At 40.0% G+C, this 16,212-nt stretch overlaps 1 protein-coding gene across 1 annotated transcript in view; it reads left to right on the top strand.

Moving 5' to 3' along the window:
- The window catches only part of Gpc4 (glypican 4), a 37,016-nt gene extending 23,214 nt beyond the window's left edge, over window positions 1-13,802 (top strand). The window contains exons 3-8 of the mRNA XM_010614297.1: window positions 3,901-4,066; window positions 9,564-9,694; window positions 9,775-9,921; window positions 10,698-10,834; window positions 11,475-11,650; window positions 11,740-13,802. Coding sequence (XP_010612599.1) covers window positions 3,901-4,066; window positions 9,564-9,694; window positions 9,775-9,921; window positions 10,698-10,834; window positions 11,475-11,650; window positions 11,740-11,942 — 960 coding nt within the window. The 3' untranslated portion in view covers window positions 11,943-13,802. The remainder of the gene's footprint in view (window positions 1-3,900; window positions 4,067-9,563; window positions 9,695-9,774; window positions 9,922-10,697; window positions 10,835-11,474; window positions 11,651-11,739) is intronic.
- Window positions 13,803-16,212: the final 2,410 nt, after the last annotated feature.

Here is a 16,212-nt window from a genome sequence, read left to right as displayed (position 1 = left end):
AACAGACCCTTCTAAGTAAAAGAAAAATATATCAAATGTCAGCTGTGAGCTATGCCCCAAAGTAACAATCCAATATAGCATTTAAGCCATGTTATACCATGAAAGATAAAAAGCAAGATCCTGCAATGTAGTGACCATATTTTGTTAAACCCTGTGTGGTATGACCTACTACTTGGTCTTTGGTCCTCCAGAGTCAAATCTATTTCAGTAAATACTTTCTGGGGAAGTCAATAGAAGACATTGATTTGGATTGTTACAGAGAATAGAATGTGAATGAACTTGAATTTCTATTCAAAATGAACTCCCGGAACAAAGTATGACTTTGGTCCGCTGTTAAATTTGCTTGTAATACTGCTGTATTTGCTTATGAGAGTATGGAGAGACGGTTAAGAACTTGTAGAGGAACACTCAGAAGTGTGTGGCATGTCACTGTGTAAACAGCAAGTGCTACTGCTAAATTAGGGAGGCCCTGGACTTTGGACAGAAATGATGCGTGTGGTGTGAATTGAAATTGTATAACCTTATGCCCTTGTTTGGATCTTTCTTTCCTGTAATGGTTGGCACACTACTGGCTCTTTTACCAACCTACATTGCTTCTTAGTAAGAAGCCCCTGGAGCTTGGAAAAGAGAGACAGCCATTTGGCTTCTACACTGGGAGACGGATTTGTTTGCGGAATGCGAAGGTGGAGCTGCTCTTTGACCCATGGTATCGGTATCCACCATCCTGAGCTTGGTGGGGTCAGTGAGGATGGGGCCTCTAGGCCTATACTGTTTGTATTACTGACATACTCTCGGGGGGTGAAGACTTGCAAGCTATTCCTGTTCCTTCAGGTCTCATGACTATTTTTAAATCCTTCCCTTATAGGAGGGGCCTCATTGCACACGAGGGTTTTTGCTTCCCAGGTTCTGAATTCCCTTCATGTGAACTAGTGCATGGTGGTCTGATTAGTGGTTGTGAGAGGAAAGACATTTTTCTCTAGCTCTGATATTTTATATGCCCTTGCTTGTCCCAGTTCTCTTATAACTTCTCCATCTTTCTTTTCAGTTCTAGTATTATTTAGTGTTCCCATACCATGTTATCGTCAAGTTCCTTGTGATCATTTTAAGTAGTTACACAGCAAATCACGTGCAGAGCATGAGCCAGTACTTAGCCAAAGAATGAAATGGGAAAACTCTGCCAAACCCAGCTTCATAATCTTCCTTAATAAAATTCTACTGTGTCATTGCATTTGGTCTGATTTTGGAACTTGAGCCTCCATCAGATCTAATGCAAAAATGATTTGAGTTGCTGTTGAACTAAAATTGGAGCACACTGCTTTCTAGAGTTACTTTTAAAAAGAAGAGAATGGGAGAGAATCTCTTGGATAAATGTTTCTTAAATATAACTATCTTGAGCTTAAAATTTTTGCTCATTTTCTAAAGACTCATTCCACTTTGGGATTTCTTGGTGTTTTGTAGAATAGATTCTGTATCCTAAAACAGAAAATCTTACCTGCTTTGCTACCTAACACAAACATACTCCAGAATAATTCTTGGCACATAATAGGTGTTTGATAACTGTTTGTGGACACTGTAGCTTTTTATTTTTCTTCTTACCAGGGCATTGTTCTAAAGCATGACATTCAATATACCAAGTGCTATGCTATGATTTTTTTCATAGTCATTTATATAACTTTTGCCCCTCTAAAATCCAGCCATTTAACAGTCTCACCAATGTGAAACCCAACAAAAATAACCCATGCCTAAGGATAGAGTTTCCTATCTTCTGCCTAAGAAGGCAGGGAAATGTGATACATCTGGGAAATCTTTTTGTCACAAATGCTTGATAAGGTGCAGTACTGCAGTCACATGTAACAGGGTGACTCTCAGCAAGTTGCTTAATCTCTTTGGCTTCAGTTTTCTTGCCTCTTAAATATGAGAGCAGCATTCAGTAATTTCTAAGGCCCCAACTCTTAAGACTTCTATGATCCTGCGATTCTCAGGCCATTTCCCTTCTTGAGGCCTGTTTGCTCATCTGGAAAATGAAAAGTGGATGAGTATCAAAGTCTTAACAATCTGTGACTTTAAAGGAATGAACTTTTAGCTATCCAGAAAATCTAGTTATCCAGAGGGCCATTCCTCGAGGATATTGGTTAGACAAGATTTTACTGTACATTAATACATAGTTAAAAGAACTAATTTAATGCCCAGGAAAACATTTGGCACTGGTTAAAACTGTGGAAAAATCCTAATTCTTTGTAGGGAATGTTGACTTTATTTAGTGTATATAATTACAATCTTGTCGTTGCCTGTTTTCCCCTTGTAGGCTGGAAAACTTTTTCCCTTGTTTGGGAAAAGAGAGAGGGTGGGGTGTGTGCACACCAGATAGGTTTTTCTCCTGACAGTACTAATCCCCTGTTCCTGCTCCTGAGGACATTGTTGATAAGTGGTATCCGAAGTCACTCACAGAATAGGTGAAGTGCATTGCTGTCTACTCATCCCAGCATCTGTTCCCTGAGGCGGTCTTTGCTTCTGAAAGTCTGCTTATAGAGCTGGTTGATACTGATAGGAATGAATGCAGTAATCCTCTGATGTAGACTCCACAAGAGGAGAGTGGCTCAGAGAAAGTAAGACAGGGACTTTGAGTTAGCTGCCATCATGTGATCCCCAGCCATAAGCCTTTCTAAGCATTGATGGAAATGACTGATAGGAATGCCCCAAACAGTTGTTCACCTGGAATGAGATAGAATGAAACTAAGACCTGTTTCTCTGCAGAGGATGGCTAGCCCCGTCTGACTTTAGTAGTGTTCATCCTTGTAACTTCCCTCCCTCACAAATTTTAGAAGCTCCGTGTGGGCTGCCGCATGGCATCACAGTCCCTGCCTGATATGTCCCTCTACATTTTGGCCATGCACCCAACAGTATTTCCCCGGGCTCCGCACCCCATACTGAAATGCCATGCTCTGCCCAATACACTATCTCACAGTTTTTGTTCCTTTCATCATTGCTACCTGGGATGATCTCCCCTTTCTTCTCTACTTAAGTCCAGCTTCCTCTTCAAAATTTAACAGACACCTCAGCTCTTTCATCAGGTGTTTCCAGAGTACTCTGTGCTCTACTTTTCCCAAAACTCTGAAAGACTTCATGTACCCTCAAGTTTCAAGTTACTCATACTCTGCTCTGTAGAATACATTCATTTTGCCTTCTACACACTCTTGGCACAGAAAAGAAGTACACACAAGCACTGTTTTAAACCTTGGTTGCGGTTGGGAATCAGGTTTTGTGGTCAGTGTGTTTGACAAGGAGACGTGCCTGTGTTCCAGTCTGGCAAAGACAAGCACAGTGATCGCAAGGGCCGGAGCAGGCCATGTGGGTTAGGCAGGTGAAAATAGCCTCCATTACAAGGTCTCATGGCTGATCCTGGAAGCTTACTTATAAAAGGACTCTGAAGTAATTGAGCAATTAAAAATGGGGAGGGAGAGGGAGAGATTATCTGATAAAAATAAAAATATGCAATATTGGGGCCAGGGATTTCGCTTAGTGGTTGCTGCCACCTGCCTCACAAACACAAGGTTCCGAGTTTGATCCCCGGTAACCCCCCCCAAAAAAGCAAATATTTGATCATCCTGTATCTAAATAACTGGATTGGTAAGTGGTTATGGTTACGTGATGTTAAAAAAGAAAGGATTACGTGATGTTCATTCCCACCTCCATTGTCTCCTTCTCTCCAGCAAATATCTTCTATTTATCTAATCTTGATCTGTTTACCTGGAGGCTGGATAGGCCTGCTAGTTGTCATCTGTCTGTTGTAACTCAAAGGAAGCTGACCACCAAGCTATCAGTCTCAGCTGGATATACATTTATCATTGCTAGGACTATTTTACCTCTACTCTTACTGTCTTTTCCCTTCTCGCATGTTAGGTAAACCCCACAGCCCAATGCACCCATGCCTTGTTGAAGATGATCTACTGTTCCCACTGCCGGGGTCTCGTGACAGTGAAGCCATGTTACAACTACTGCTCCAACATCATGAGAGGCTGTTTGGCCAACCAGGGGGATCTTGATTTCGAGTGGAACAATTTCATAGGTGAGCAAGTGATGGCAATTTGTATTTGGGTTGCTTGAGATGGCTCTATTTCTGCTAGAAGGAGTATAATTGCCAGCCATGAAATTTCTCTTTGTTCTAGTGTTTAGCATTTAGCAGCATCCTAGTTATGCTATGCTCAATACTTTGAAGATAGTTAAAATTATTACTACAAGTAAATGTTCCCTTGAACTAATGATTGCATTTCTGAAGACATAAGGAACTGTGACTATCATCTTTTAATTATGAGAAAGTGCCTTTTTGATGTTGTTACATATCATAACTTTATATTCATGTCAGCCCTCATAAAGCTGTCAGGATGGCTTTTAAAAAGTTCTGTCTGCACACATGCATTCTGGGAGGCTGGCGCAGGAGGATAGCAAGTTTGAGCCAAGCCTGGACCATTTAGTGATGTAGTAAAACCCTATCTTTTTAAAAAGTGAAAATAAAAAAGGTCTGGGGGTGTAAATCAGTGTGACGGCCTTGGGTTCAAATCCAAGTGCTGGGGAAAAAATTCTCTATGCACTTTTCAGATATCATTTGTTCTTTGGATCAGGAGAATTCTGATTGTGGAAATTCAGGGGTTTTGCTTCTAAGAGATCTAGCAATAGCAGGCTGCTCTGAGGAGAATAGAAGGACTTTTGCCTTGATAGTTAGAGAAATAAGGATTTCTGCATATACTTTCTACCAAGGAAACTAGAATCCAGATAGCACTGAGTTAATCATGATTTGGAAAGACAAATTAAGCATAATTTAAACATCCAGTCATCAGCTAACTCTGTCGATGCCTACTTAGTGCTCATATTAGTCCTAAAACATAGTGGCTGGTGTTAAACTTCTAATGCTGAGCATTAGTGGGACCTCACACAAATACTGACAGCTCACGAAAAACAAACTCATTTTCCCCCACCCCCAGTCACATTTGCATAATTGCAGAATTTATGTGTCTTTACAGGCACCTAATTTTCCCTTATTTGTCCACATCATGGGAACATGCATGCAATTTGCTGGCTTTTTTTTTTTTGAAGGGAGGGTGGTCAGGAAATGCTTTTTAGTCTGCATGAGAGCTAATTACCATATTAACTCTGAAAGTGCATCAATAAGTTGGCTCCAACGGATTCTTGAGAACACTGGTGCAGGGGAAAAAAAAGATGTGAATATTAAACACTTCAGGACAATTGTAGACTAAATAGCTCAAAGCTGGAAGACCTGAAAAAAATCTTTTGCACACAGAAAAGCAGAAGCCTATGAAAGGGAAGGCATGAGACCAGCAAAGACACATAAGGACAAATGGAACATCAAGCCCAGAATGAAGCCATGGGAGGAATTGTTGCTTCAAAATATTTCTCAGGAAATAAAAGCCCATGGCATTTCCAGATCTAAAGTTGATGCCCCCCCACCCCAACCTTGTCCCCACACCCAAATGTCAAATTTGCAATTTCCTTTTCACTACGATGAATTGTTTCTCCAGGCAAAGGAGTAGAAATCCCTATTCAGTACAAAAGGTACGTAGCAGCAGTGAACCCAGCTTTGCTGACTTTCCTGTGTAGACATTCAAAGTGCAGAGTGCCATTTCTCTTCCATTATGTTGTTACTTCTAACACACCCAGCAGCAACTTATCACTGAAGTCATCATAACCTCGTATTAAAATACAGGTGTTTTTTTTTTTTCCAGCATAGTGGATGGAACCTTGTAAAACAAGCAGTCTACCACTAAGCTACATCCCCAGCCCCAGTATAAATTGTACATATTTTTCCTAGAATTTATGGATCCACGTCAAATCAGAACCATACTCTGGCTTGCTTAATTAATGTTTTCAGACAGTTACTCTAAATCAGGGAGACCTTAAGTTACTGTTGCTATTCTTGTAGTATATTTTTAATATCACATGTGTTATCTTTAAGGAAACAGTCAAATTCAAGTGTAAATTGATAGGATTTTTAATCAGTTTCCCCAATCATTTTAAATGATACTTTTTGAGAGAGACGAGTTATGAAATTTTATCCAAATTTTACATTTAATGGATGCACTTGTCTTTATTTCTAATAAGCTGATCTAAAAGGCAAGGAGTATAGACATTGTTAATCTCCAATGCTTTTTCATGCATTTTTCACAAGGGTTTAATTAATCTGCTCTGTGGTTATAGAATTCAGTCCCAATTTACATGCCTCTGCTGTAAATTCTTTCTTATTCCTTGTCCTTTTTCCCTTCTCTGCAAGGCATTTGTCTTTCCCTTTTAAATGACTGCAGTTAATGAATGGTCAAGGGCCTTTTTTGCCCCTTCTTTAAATCAGATCTTGGGGTTAAGTCAGGAAACTGCCTTTTGTTCTTCCAGTCCTGTCAGGAGGCTGAAGATGGGGGTTTCTGATTATTGGCGGCACAATGCAAAAGGAATTGCTTTTTCTAGTCAGGAGGGGTTCTTTGTTGCTGGGGTCAGTGGGTGGGGGAGTGTTCAATGCCAGTATCCTGAGCACCGCAATCCTGCCATTGGACTAGACCCTTTGGGAACCTAAGGATAGATTTTCCAAGTCTGCCTTCTCCCAGACATGCCCTTCCTGTCCTTGCTAATACATCTGCATATTGCCATGAATTGTGACCCTAAGTAAATGTATAAGTCTTACCAGCTTTTATTCAAATGGATGCATATCATCGAAACACTTTGGGGACTCCCTTTCATAACCTTCAGTTCAAGAAGCCACATACACATACCCAAAAAAGTTGGTTTATGGAGAATCTTAAATTGTTCTTAGGGGCAGCTTGTTCTCCATCACATGGTGTACCTAGCTTTAGGCTTGTTTGTCTCACAACCAGCCCTATTAATGTCACATGTTGCTGCTAGTGGGAACTTAGTATTGGGATTGCTGTCGGAGACACCAGCCAGTTCCTTGCAGAAGCCAGTTGGATATCCTGCACATGAGACACCTGTGGCCCATATCACCGAGAAGAAAACCAAAACACCAAACCAGCCTTCTTGGGGTTTCTCTTGGGACTTCTTATTAGGGCTGGTTGCTGCTACAGAAGAGTCAGTTGATAGCCAATCATGACTTATCACAGGGGTTAGAGGCAGCTTTGGCTCCCAGCTTGTGGGCTGCCGACAGAATGCATCCTTAGTCACATTCTTCAGCGGCACATCACACAACGCCATGGCACCGGCCCCAACAAAGGCCTAGCTTCACTCTCCATTCCCAGGCCCTTGTGTATGGCCGGCTGGCCTCGGAGTTTACAAAGACACCAAACAGCCAGAAGAATTGGGGTTTATGTTTCCTTTCAGTCTTTCACAAACACATTCGTGATCTGCCCTTTCCTCACCACTAGAGGAATAAGTAGTTACAAAATGTACTGTGTTTTCTTGTTTAAAATGCTTTGTTTCAGATGTTTATTATCTGTCTATTCGTAATATTCTTATTTGGAGCCAGCAATTTCTTCTTGACTTATGAAGGAATGTACTTTCTGTACGTGGCAGCCCTGATGCTTTGAAACTGATGAACGCATTTAAGTTGTGCTCCACTTGTTTACAAAAGTCTCCTTTTGCTAGCACATCAAAGCATTTTTCTCTCTCCTCTAGTACAATGGTATATTGATGTTGTCAGCTTTTACTTAGTTTAGAAGTGTCACTTCATTGGTGCTTACCACATTGTAATCAGAAAGTTTTAAAAAATTGTATTTCATGGCAATGCATATGGTGTTTGTGACATCAGAATCGTAGTTTAAAGGTCCCAAGTTCAATCCCTGGTCCAAAAATATAAGAATCATAGTTTAGAGAAATGGCCCCATGCTTTAAAATTTTGTGTAATATTTGTTCTAGGTTGAAGGTGTAAGGTTGATGTCCAGATTTGGTTGCATTAGTATGTTGATACTTAACCTACATTCCACTAGAAAGCTTAGATGGCAGCTCAGCTGGGGGCTGCAGTTGAGATGGACACATGGTTCTCTGGAAAGCATCCCTATATCTAGTATCAGACCTTGGACTATAAGCAGGTGGGCGGAGATAATGGGGGCACTAGAGTATAAAGGGGAAAGAAAAACAAGTTTAAAAATTCAGTTTGTCACCAATGAAACATCCTTTTTTTCCTTTGAGGGTTTCATTTCCAAGTCCTCCTAATTTTGCACAAAAGGCAAAAATACCCTCATAATCCCAACAAACATGTATGGAAAGCAAACATCCCTTTGTTTAAGGGAAGTTGTTCTCTTTTTGTTGCTGTAACCCAATATCTGTGAAAGTCAAGTTAAAGGAGGAATGATTTATTTTTTTCAGAGGTTTCAGTCCATAGTTGGCTCCATTTCTTTTAGGACTATGGCAAAGGAGAAGCACCATGTTAGAAGAGTGTAGTAGAGAAAGCTGCTCATCTTGTTGCAGTCAGAAAACCTCCAAAGAAGAAGGGGCCAGGGCAAGATATAGTCTCCAAAGTCTTGACCCCTTCACTCACTCCTTTCATCTAGTCTCTACCTCCTAAGTTTCCACCACCTTGTATCATAATGCCATCCACTTATGACCTCATCAATTGGTTCATCCACTGATGATGTTATAACCCTTGCATTCCAGTCACTTCCCAAAAGCCCCATTCTCTAAAAACATGAGCGCTGTGGGTGACATTTTAGATCTAAAGGGATTCAGTGCTTGGAAAATGCCAGGGTCCTCCAAAGTCCAAAAGTGACTTGTGGGTCATTTGGGAAGATACACACTGTAAGCACACAATTTATATATACTGCCTTACATTGTCTTTTTACTGGAATAAAAAGAGGTATATATTTTACTTCAAAATAAAATTGAAGGGTGGGGGGACTTAGCTCAGTGGCTCTGCACCTACCTCAAAAGGACAAGGTTCTGAGTTCGATCGCTGGTACCAAAAAAATAAAAATAAAATTGAAGACTTCATGTTTGAAATGGAAGTTTATCTAAACACAGTTGCATTATTCAAAGCTTCATTATTTGAAAAGTCATTAGCATTCCTAGAACACCCTCAGTTGTATTTTCCAAATGTACATTCAGGGATATGAAAGGTTTGATGAAATAAAGAATATAATTGGTGCACTAGGATTTTAACTTTTCCATTGTTTTGACTCTTGCAAATGGAACCTCAGAGAAAAAGAATAGATTGTAGGGAAGTCTGTGGGAGAAATGACATATTATTTTGTGAGCAGTCATAGGTTTCTCACCTGGGTGCTAGAACAGAGCCTTACAGTAACAGCTTCTGACAAGAGAAGGAAGGAATAATCAGGATAGTGGGAAATTCCTAATTGGGTTTCACTGCTGTATTAAGGAAGAATTGTGAGCCTGGCTCTTTCAACACTTTAGAGAGCTAGTGATACGTACAATGACTGAGTGCAGTTTGTTGTCATGGAAATAGATAGAAAACCATGAATTAATTATGATCCCTAATCCTTTTCCCCACCCCACACAGGAATCAAAGGCAGTAAAATAAGACTGATTAATTACCTAAGACTGAACTAATGATTTACTTCTCATGCTTTATTGTTCTTCCCTGAACCTCATATTAGATGCCATGCTGATGGTGGCAGAGAGGCTAGAGGGTCCTTTCAACATTGAGTCGGTCATGGATCCCATCGATGTGAAGATTTCTGATGCGATTATGAATATGCAAGAGAACAGTGTGCAAGTGTCCCAGAAGGTAATGAAGGCGGGATAGTGGATAGCCCCCTCCGACCTGCCCCATGACTTCCTAATCCAACCATGCTTGCTCCAATACAGGTTTTCCAGGGATGTGGCCCCCCCAAGCCCCTTCCAGCTGGACGCATTTCCCGTTCCATCTCTGAAAGTGCCTTCAGTGCTCGCTTCAGACCATACCATCCCGAGGAGCGCCCAACCACAGCGGCTGGCACGAGTTTGGACCGATTGGTAAGCACTTTGGCAGAAATGGTCATGTCTGATGTCAAAGAGCTGAAAATAATTTGCTCAAAATGAATTTTAGCTGGAAAGCTTGCCAAGCTTGTGTCTTTCAGGTGTAAGCTTTCAAGCACATTATATCTCAGTAGTAAATGTACTTCTCTCATTTCTAATTCAGAAAGTTCCTATATAGTCAAGGAAATGGACTTAGTAAGTCTCATCTTAGAATTTTTCTTTATACTTTATCTGTGTTTACTAGGCATCTACTGTGTGTCTGTTGTTTGGGGACTCGGGGATAAAATGGGTCCCATGTTTACAAAAGGCCTCGACAAAGGGAAGAAGCAGATGGTCTAGGCTTCCTCACATTAGGGGGTGAATGATAAATGCAAGAATGGAAAAAGAAGAATAGAATATAGTCAGATTGTGTACTACACAGCATTGTGGTGTGTAAGTCTATGAGAATCTTAGCAGACGCTAGTGGGTGGGAAGGAAGAGCACTAATAAGGAAGTTTCCAGGAGTGGATAATGCATAGCTTGATCAGGGGGAGGGGGAGAGGGAGAATGAATATGAATCTAGGCAACTCCTTCAGAGTTTGTGTTTCAACTGTTACTTCCTTTGAGTGATTCTGTACTCCTTAGTATAAATTTCATCTGCATATTTTTCTTCTTGACTACAGCTCAAAATGAGTTGCATACCCCTCTAGAGATATTCAGAGATGATCAGAAGGCACATGCATAGGTTGTTCTGTGTTGTTTTACAGAGGTCTTTTTAAATTTTTCTTTATTAGGTCACTGATGTCAAGGAGAAACTGAAACAGGCCAAGAAGTTCTGGTCCTCACTCCCTAGCAATGTTTGCAACGATGAGAAGATGGCCGCGGGCAATGGCAACGAGGATGATTGCTGGAATGGGAAGGGCAAGAGCAGGTTAGCTGCCTTTCAGTGCATTCGCAGTCTGCCCCTGCCTAGGTGCCTGAGTGACCTTGAGAGAGGGTCAGTCAGGGCAGCAGGAAGCACATCACAGGAGGGGACAGTAAGGCTTCTAGATGTTCTTGGGAACGGGCTTTGCAGCAGAAGTGTTCAGAAGGTAGCCAGCTACTTCCAAAGAGCACTGGCTTGAAAGGTTGACTGGGGTTGTATTATGTAACAGCACTGTTCCAACAGTGTTGTTATTTTTAAAATTTTTAATGCCGGTGGCCCTTTGCCCAATGACCTTGGCCTCATAAGGCATAGTTCTCACAAGGTCTCATTGTCTGTCTTGATGATGCCCTGCACTCCCCTCCTTACCCATTCTGTGATTTGGATAAGTACCCATTCTGAGGGTGCTTTACTCTGAGTCACCAACCTCCACAAAGGATAGTTTTCAAGAAGGTCATGTCAAATTGGAGAAATATGACAAATACCTAGGAAAAGGAGAAATTAGAGTTTATTATGAATTTAAAGAAGTACCATTTAATTGTGCTTAGTAGAAATTTTAGAATCTAGCAGAAATCTTGAATTTTTTTCTTCTGCTTTGCCTCTTGTTTCACTGATGATCGTTTGTTTTCCTGGTCATTTCTTCCTTCAGGTACCTGTTTGCAGTAACAGGAAATGGATTAGCCAACCAGGGCAATAACCCTGAGGTCCAGGTTGACACTGGCAAACCAGATATACTGATCCTTCGTCAAATCATGGCTCTTCGGGTTATGACGAGTAAAATGAAGAATGCTTATAATGGGAATGATGTGGACTTCTTTGATATCAGTAAGCCCTTGCAGTCTTGAAGCATGAGTCGTTCTTGTTTATCTTGTGATGAGAACAAGTGAAATAAACGTTCCATTTCTTAAACATAGGCGATGAGAGCAGCGGAGAAGGAAGCGGAAGTGGGTGTGAGTACCAGCAGTGCCCCTCAGAGTTCGAGTACAATGCCACTGACCACGCTGGGAAGAGTGCCAACAACAAAGCTGAGAGTGCCGGCCCCCGTGCTGCAGCACAGCCCTACCTCCTTGCTGTTTTCTGCATCTTGTTCCTGGTTATGCAGAGAGAGTGGAGATAATTCACAAGCTTTTGAGAAAAAAAAATGTTCATCGTCAGAAAGTTAAAAGGCACCGGTTATCACTTTTATACCATCTTAGTGACTTTGCTTTTTAAATGAATGGACAACATTGTACAGTTTTTACTATGTGGCCACTGGTTTAAAAATGCTGACTTTATTTTTTCATTCAGTTTTCGGGGCAGAAGGGACCTATACATTAAGTTGGTTCCTGCTGTTCCCACGTCATTGTTAAACGTGGCTAACAGTGTAGGTACAGAGCTGTAGTTAGTTGTGCATTTGTGATTTATCACTCTGTTTGTTTTTTCTCATTTTGTTTGTGGGGGTTTTTTTCCAATTATTATTTCACCTTGTTTCTTACAAGAAAACCAGGGTCCTTTCTTGGCATGTAACATGTACGTATTTCTGAAATATTAAATAGCTGTACAGAAGCAGGTTTTATTTATCATGTTATCCTATTAAAAGAAAACGTCCAATAAGCAGTAAAATTGCCATTCATCCCTGTTATTTTAGCTGCCTTATCTGAAGAGAAGTAGAGGTGATTTGGGTTTTTTATTATTATTAAGTTAGAACAGAATGTGAAGGCACAAGCTGGCTTCTGAGCCACTTTTCAGATTGTAGTCCAGCATCAATACAAGAAGGAGATTAGACTTCACTTAGAGCTGGTGGTGGTTGGAAGAGACTGCAGACTGCCCATTTTGGTCGAGTTGAATTACACAAGCTAAGGTCACGTATAGGTCCATTTTTTTTTTAACTCACTTGTAGTTAAAGTGTTACCCATATAGAGAAAGGTTCTTGATATAGTTTCCTTTGAAAGATAAAAGGCATTCAGGGTGTCCTGGGGTTATCACACGTTCACACTTGGGTGAGAGAGGTTTTTTGTTTGTTTTGTTTTTAACCAGGCCAGTCAGCAAGCCCCTGTATGCCACACTGGCCCTCTTGAAATACTTAGCCCAATGGCCGCAAGAAGTGACCAACAGTCTGATTTGGTCTGCCTTGTCATAGTGATCCAGATTTCAAATCCAGTCACTTAAGAGAATTGCCTGGGAGCTAGCCAGAATTGGGGTACAGCCTGGGCTCAGGGAGTAGCTATCAACATTCAAGCAAAGTTTTAGTCTGTGCATGTATATGTGCGTTTGTTTGGATCCCAGTATTGTTTTAAGAGAGTATGAGGTGTCTTAATTCGAGTCTCTTTCTTGCCCAGCCTCCTTTGATCAGCAAAGCGAAGAACTTGCAGTGGTTTGCAGCTTTGTGCTACAACCAGCCAAGGAGACCCCTGCGGGGAGAACTAGGTGTCCAGATTTTTTCAAGTGTTATTTTTAGGGGGGAGGGATGGGAGTAGGTAGAGCTGAGAAGATCACATCTTAGCACTCACCCTTAGCCACGTGGGTGAACTGGCAAAGGCCATATCTGTTGTCCCAGGCCAAAGACTGACAGCTGTCTTGCCCCCTTAGGATCCCTTTCATTGTGTCCTTACCAAATGACAGCCCATAAAACCATGAGAATGTAACAGATCACTTTACAGGGGGTTCCCAGTAGTCTTCAGACAGGATGAAAATTCTGCAAGTCTCTTCCTGCTCTAAACAGCCATTAAGAACCCAACCAATTTTACAGAACCGAAAATCCACAGAGAGGTTGTTTGTGTTTTTGTTCAATCTTCAGTTGTAAGAGTAATTCTCTATTTTTATATTGAAGCATAATTACTTGATAGCTCAGGGTCTACATTTCATTCAACTTTTTACACCAAATTCTGCAGAATGGTCAAAATAAAATATTGGGGGCTGTTGTAAACAGAGGCTTAATTTTATTAGAAGTAGCCAGTTATTTATTAAAGCATGATGTTAATAAAATAGGCATATTCTGGCTGGTGTGTATGAGTGTTTTTTTAAAACAAATAACAGAAGACATAAAATGGAAAAGGCACTCCATTTCTGTATGAGAAAAAATAGGTTGTAAATAGCTAAGCTGTTTTGTGAGAACTTGGAGAATGCGCTGATACTTAGTAACTACCTCAGTTGTGAGGAATTTCCTTTTTAGCTTAGACTGCTATTACTTTTACTTGGTAGAAATGAATCTGGTCTCCAAAATATGGCTCAAAGAGTTATCCCCATAGACCTTGTTAGATTGTTTTTAATTTAAAACCTTGAATTTTGCCCAGCTGTTTTCTTTCAGTCAAGTTCTCTAAACCAATAACATTTTCCAAATTAAATATTCTTGAAGGTTCTTCTGAACATTTACTGATTTATTTTCTTTTGTTGCATTTTTTCCTGTTACCCTTTTATTATTTAAATTGTCTCATGCTTTTGAACATGAACTATGAAATAAACAAATCATAGATTTTTCCATTCAGGTCTGACTGGATAATTCCTGGCTCTAAACCAGCTGGCAGGCTCACCTTCACACGCCCCCTCAAATGAAGGCAAGTTGAATATTTTAAAACCTTACGAGTTTGAAGAATGAGGTAGAGTAAAAGCCTTGTTAGGAGAAGCCCTAACTTTCCTGAAGTTAATGGCACCTGAAGAGGTTGTGTTTTACAAAGTCATTTATAAATTATTTTCTTTCAAACCCTTCACCTGCTCTGTATCTTAAGAAAAAAGTTTGACTCTTGGAGTTATGTTTTAATTTAGAAATGGTAATTAGCACTTACTATTTTGATAAAGGAAAAAGAACTGCAAAGAAATGATTTGTCCTTTTAATTTTACAGAGTTGGAAACACTTAACAGTTCAGTAAAATAAAAAGTGTCATTTGTAATTATAGAACCAAAATTAAGATAGATGTGTCAGGTTTTACACAAACTTCTTTCCCTTTGTGTTAGTATAATGTTTATTTACATAACTAAGGAATAACAAGTTAATCACCTGTCCATCAGAGCAGTGTGTGTGATCTCCCTGTTAAGAAAATAACTTTTTTGTTGGCATAACAGAAAGGTACCCAGTAAACTCTTTCAATTTAAAACTTAATGAGGACAAAATTCAACTCTGCATTCTATGATGCACTTTACAAGTTCAATTTTTCTAAATTTCTTCCATTAAGTGTATTGGTACATTTTAGGTATATAATACAGTTATATTCATCTTTAGGATCTTGTACCTTTACGCGAAATATCTTGATTCTTATTTTTTCCCTGCTCCCCTGCCCTCCCTTCACCCCCTCCACCCTTCCCTATTTACAAAGATTTGTTTCCATTCTTTTTTCTTTTCTTTTCTCATTTTTTCTTTTTCCTTCTTATCTCTCTCCTACCTCTCCCACTTCCTTTACTCCATTAGACCTTTTTTTTCCAATTATACAATATCAATTATACATTTTGGTACTTATTTACACTTTTAGTTTTTCATACCATATTTACACGTGTGTCCTAGTAATTTCCCTTAAGAGTATGGCCTCAATGTGCATCTACTTAGCTATAAATGTCACTAGTTTCTCATTCTTTATGGCTGAGTAGTACTCCATTTTATTAAAAAATCACATCTTTATCCAGTCTCCAGTTGACAGGCAATTTTGGGATGTTTCCAAGTTTCAGCTATTACAAACCGTGCCATTATAAACATGGGTGCATATATATTGCTGTGGTATGATTCTTTTAATTCTTTTGGGAAGATACCCAGCAGAGGAATAGCTGTGTCAAATGTGACTTTCAATCCTAGTTGTTCGAGGTATTTCCATATTGATTTCCATAGTGGTTGCACCAGACTGCACTCCTACTAACAATGAAGAAGGGTTCCTTTCTCCACACAACCCCACCAGCATTTGTTATTGGTTGATTTCTGATAGCAGCCATTCTTTCTGGGGTGAGGTGAGATCTCAGTGTTGTTTTCATCTGCATCTCTAATGACCAGTGATGTTGAACATTTTTTTCATGTTTATTTTCTGCTGTTACTTCTTTGAGAAATGTCTGTTCATTTCAGATGCCCATTTTTGAATTGGATATTTGGGGCATCTGGGTTTTTTTTAGTTCTTTATATATTCTAGATAGTAGAACTTTGTCTGGGGAACAGCTGGTAAAAATGTTTTCCCATGTTGTAGGTTATCTCTTTGCCCTGTTGCTGGTTTCTCTTGCTGTGCAGAAGCTTTTTAAAACTATGAGATCCCAGTTGTTGATTCTTTGTGCTAGTTCCCGTGCTTCTGAGGATTTGCTCATAAAGTCTTTTCATATGCTAATGTCCTCAAGAGTGCCACCTAACTTATCTTCCAGCAAATTTAATGTTTCTGTTTTAATCTTTAGATCTTTAATCCACTTGGATTTTAGTTTAGTGCATGGTGAAAGGTGGGGGT

This window comes from Fukomys damarensis, unplaced genomic scaffold, assembly GCF_012274545.1.
Source record: "Fukomys damarensis isolate Sample0158 unplaced genomic scaffold, DMR_v1.0_HiC HiC_scaffold_39, whole genome shotgun sequence".
In the NCBI taxonomy this organism is placed as follows: Eukaryota; Metazoa; Chordata; class Mammalia; order Rodentia; family Bathyergidae; genus Fukomys; species Fukomys damarensis.
The sequence above is the reverse complement of the archived record's forward strand: the minus strand, read 5'-3'. Positions and strand labels throughout refer to the sequence as shown.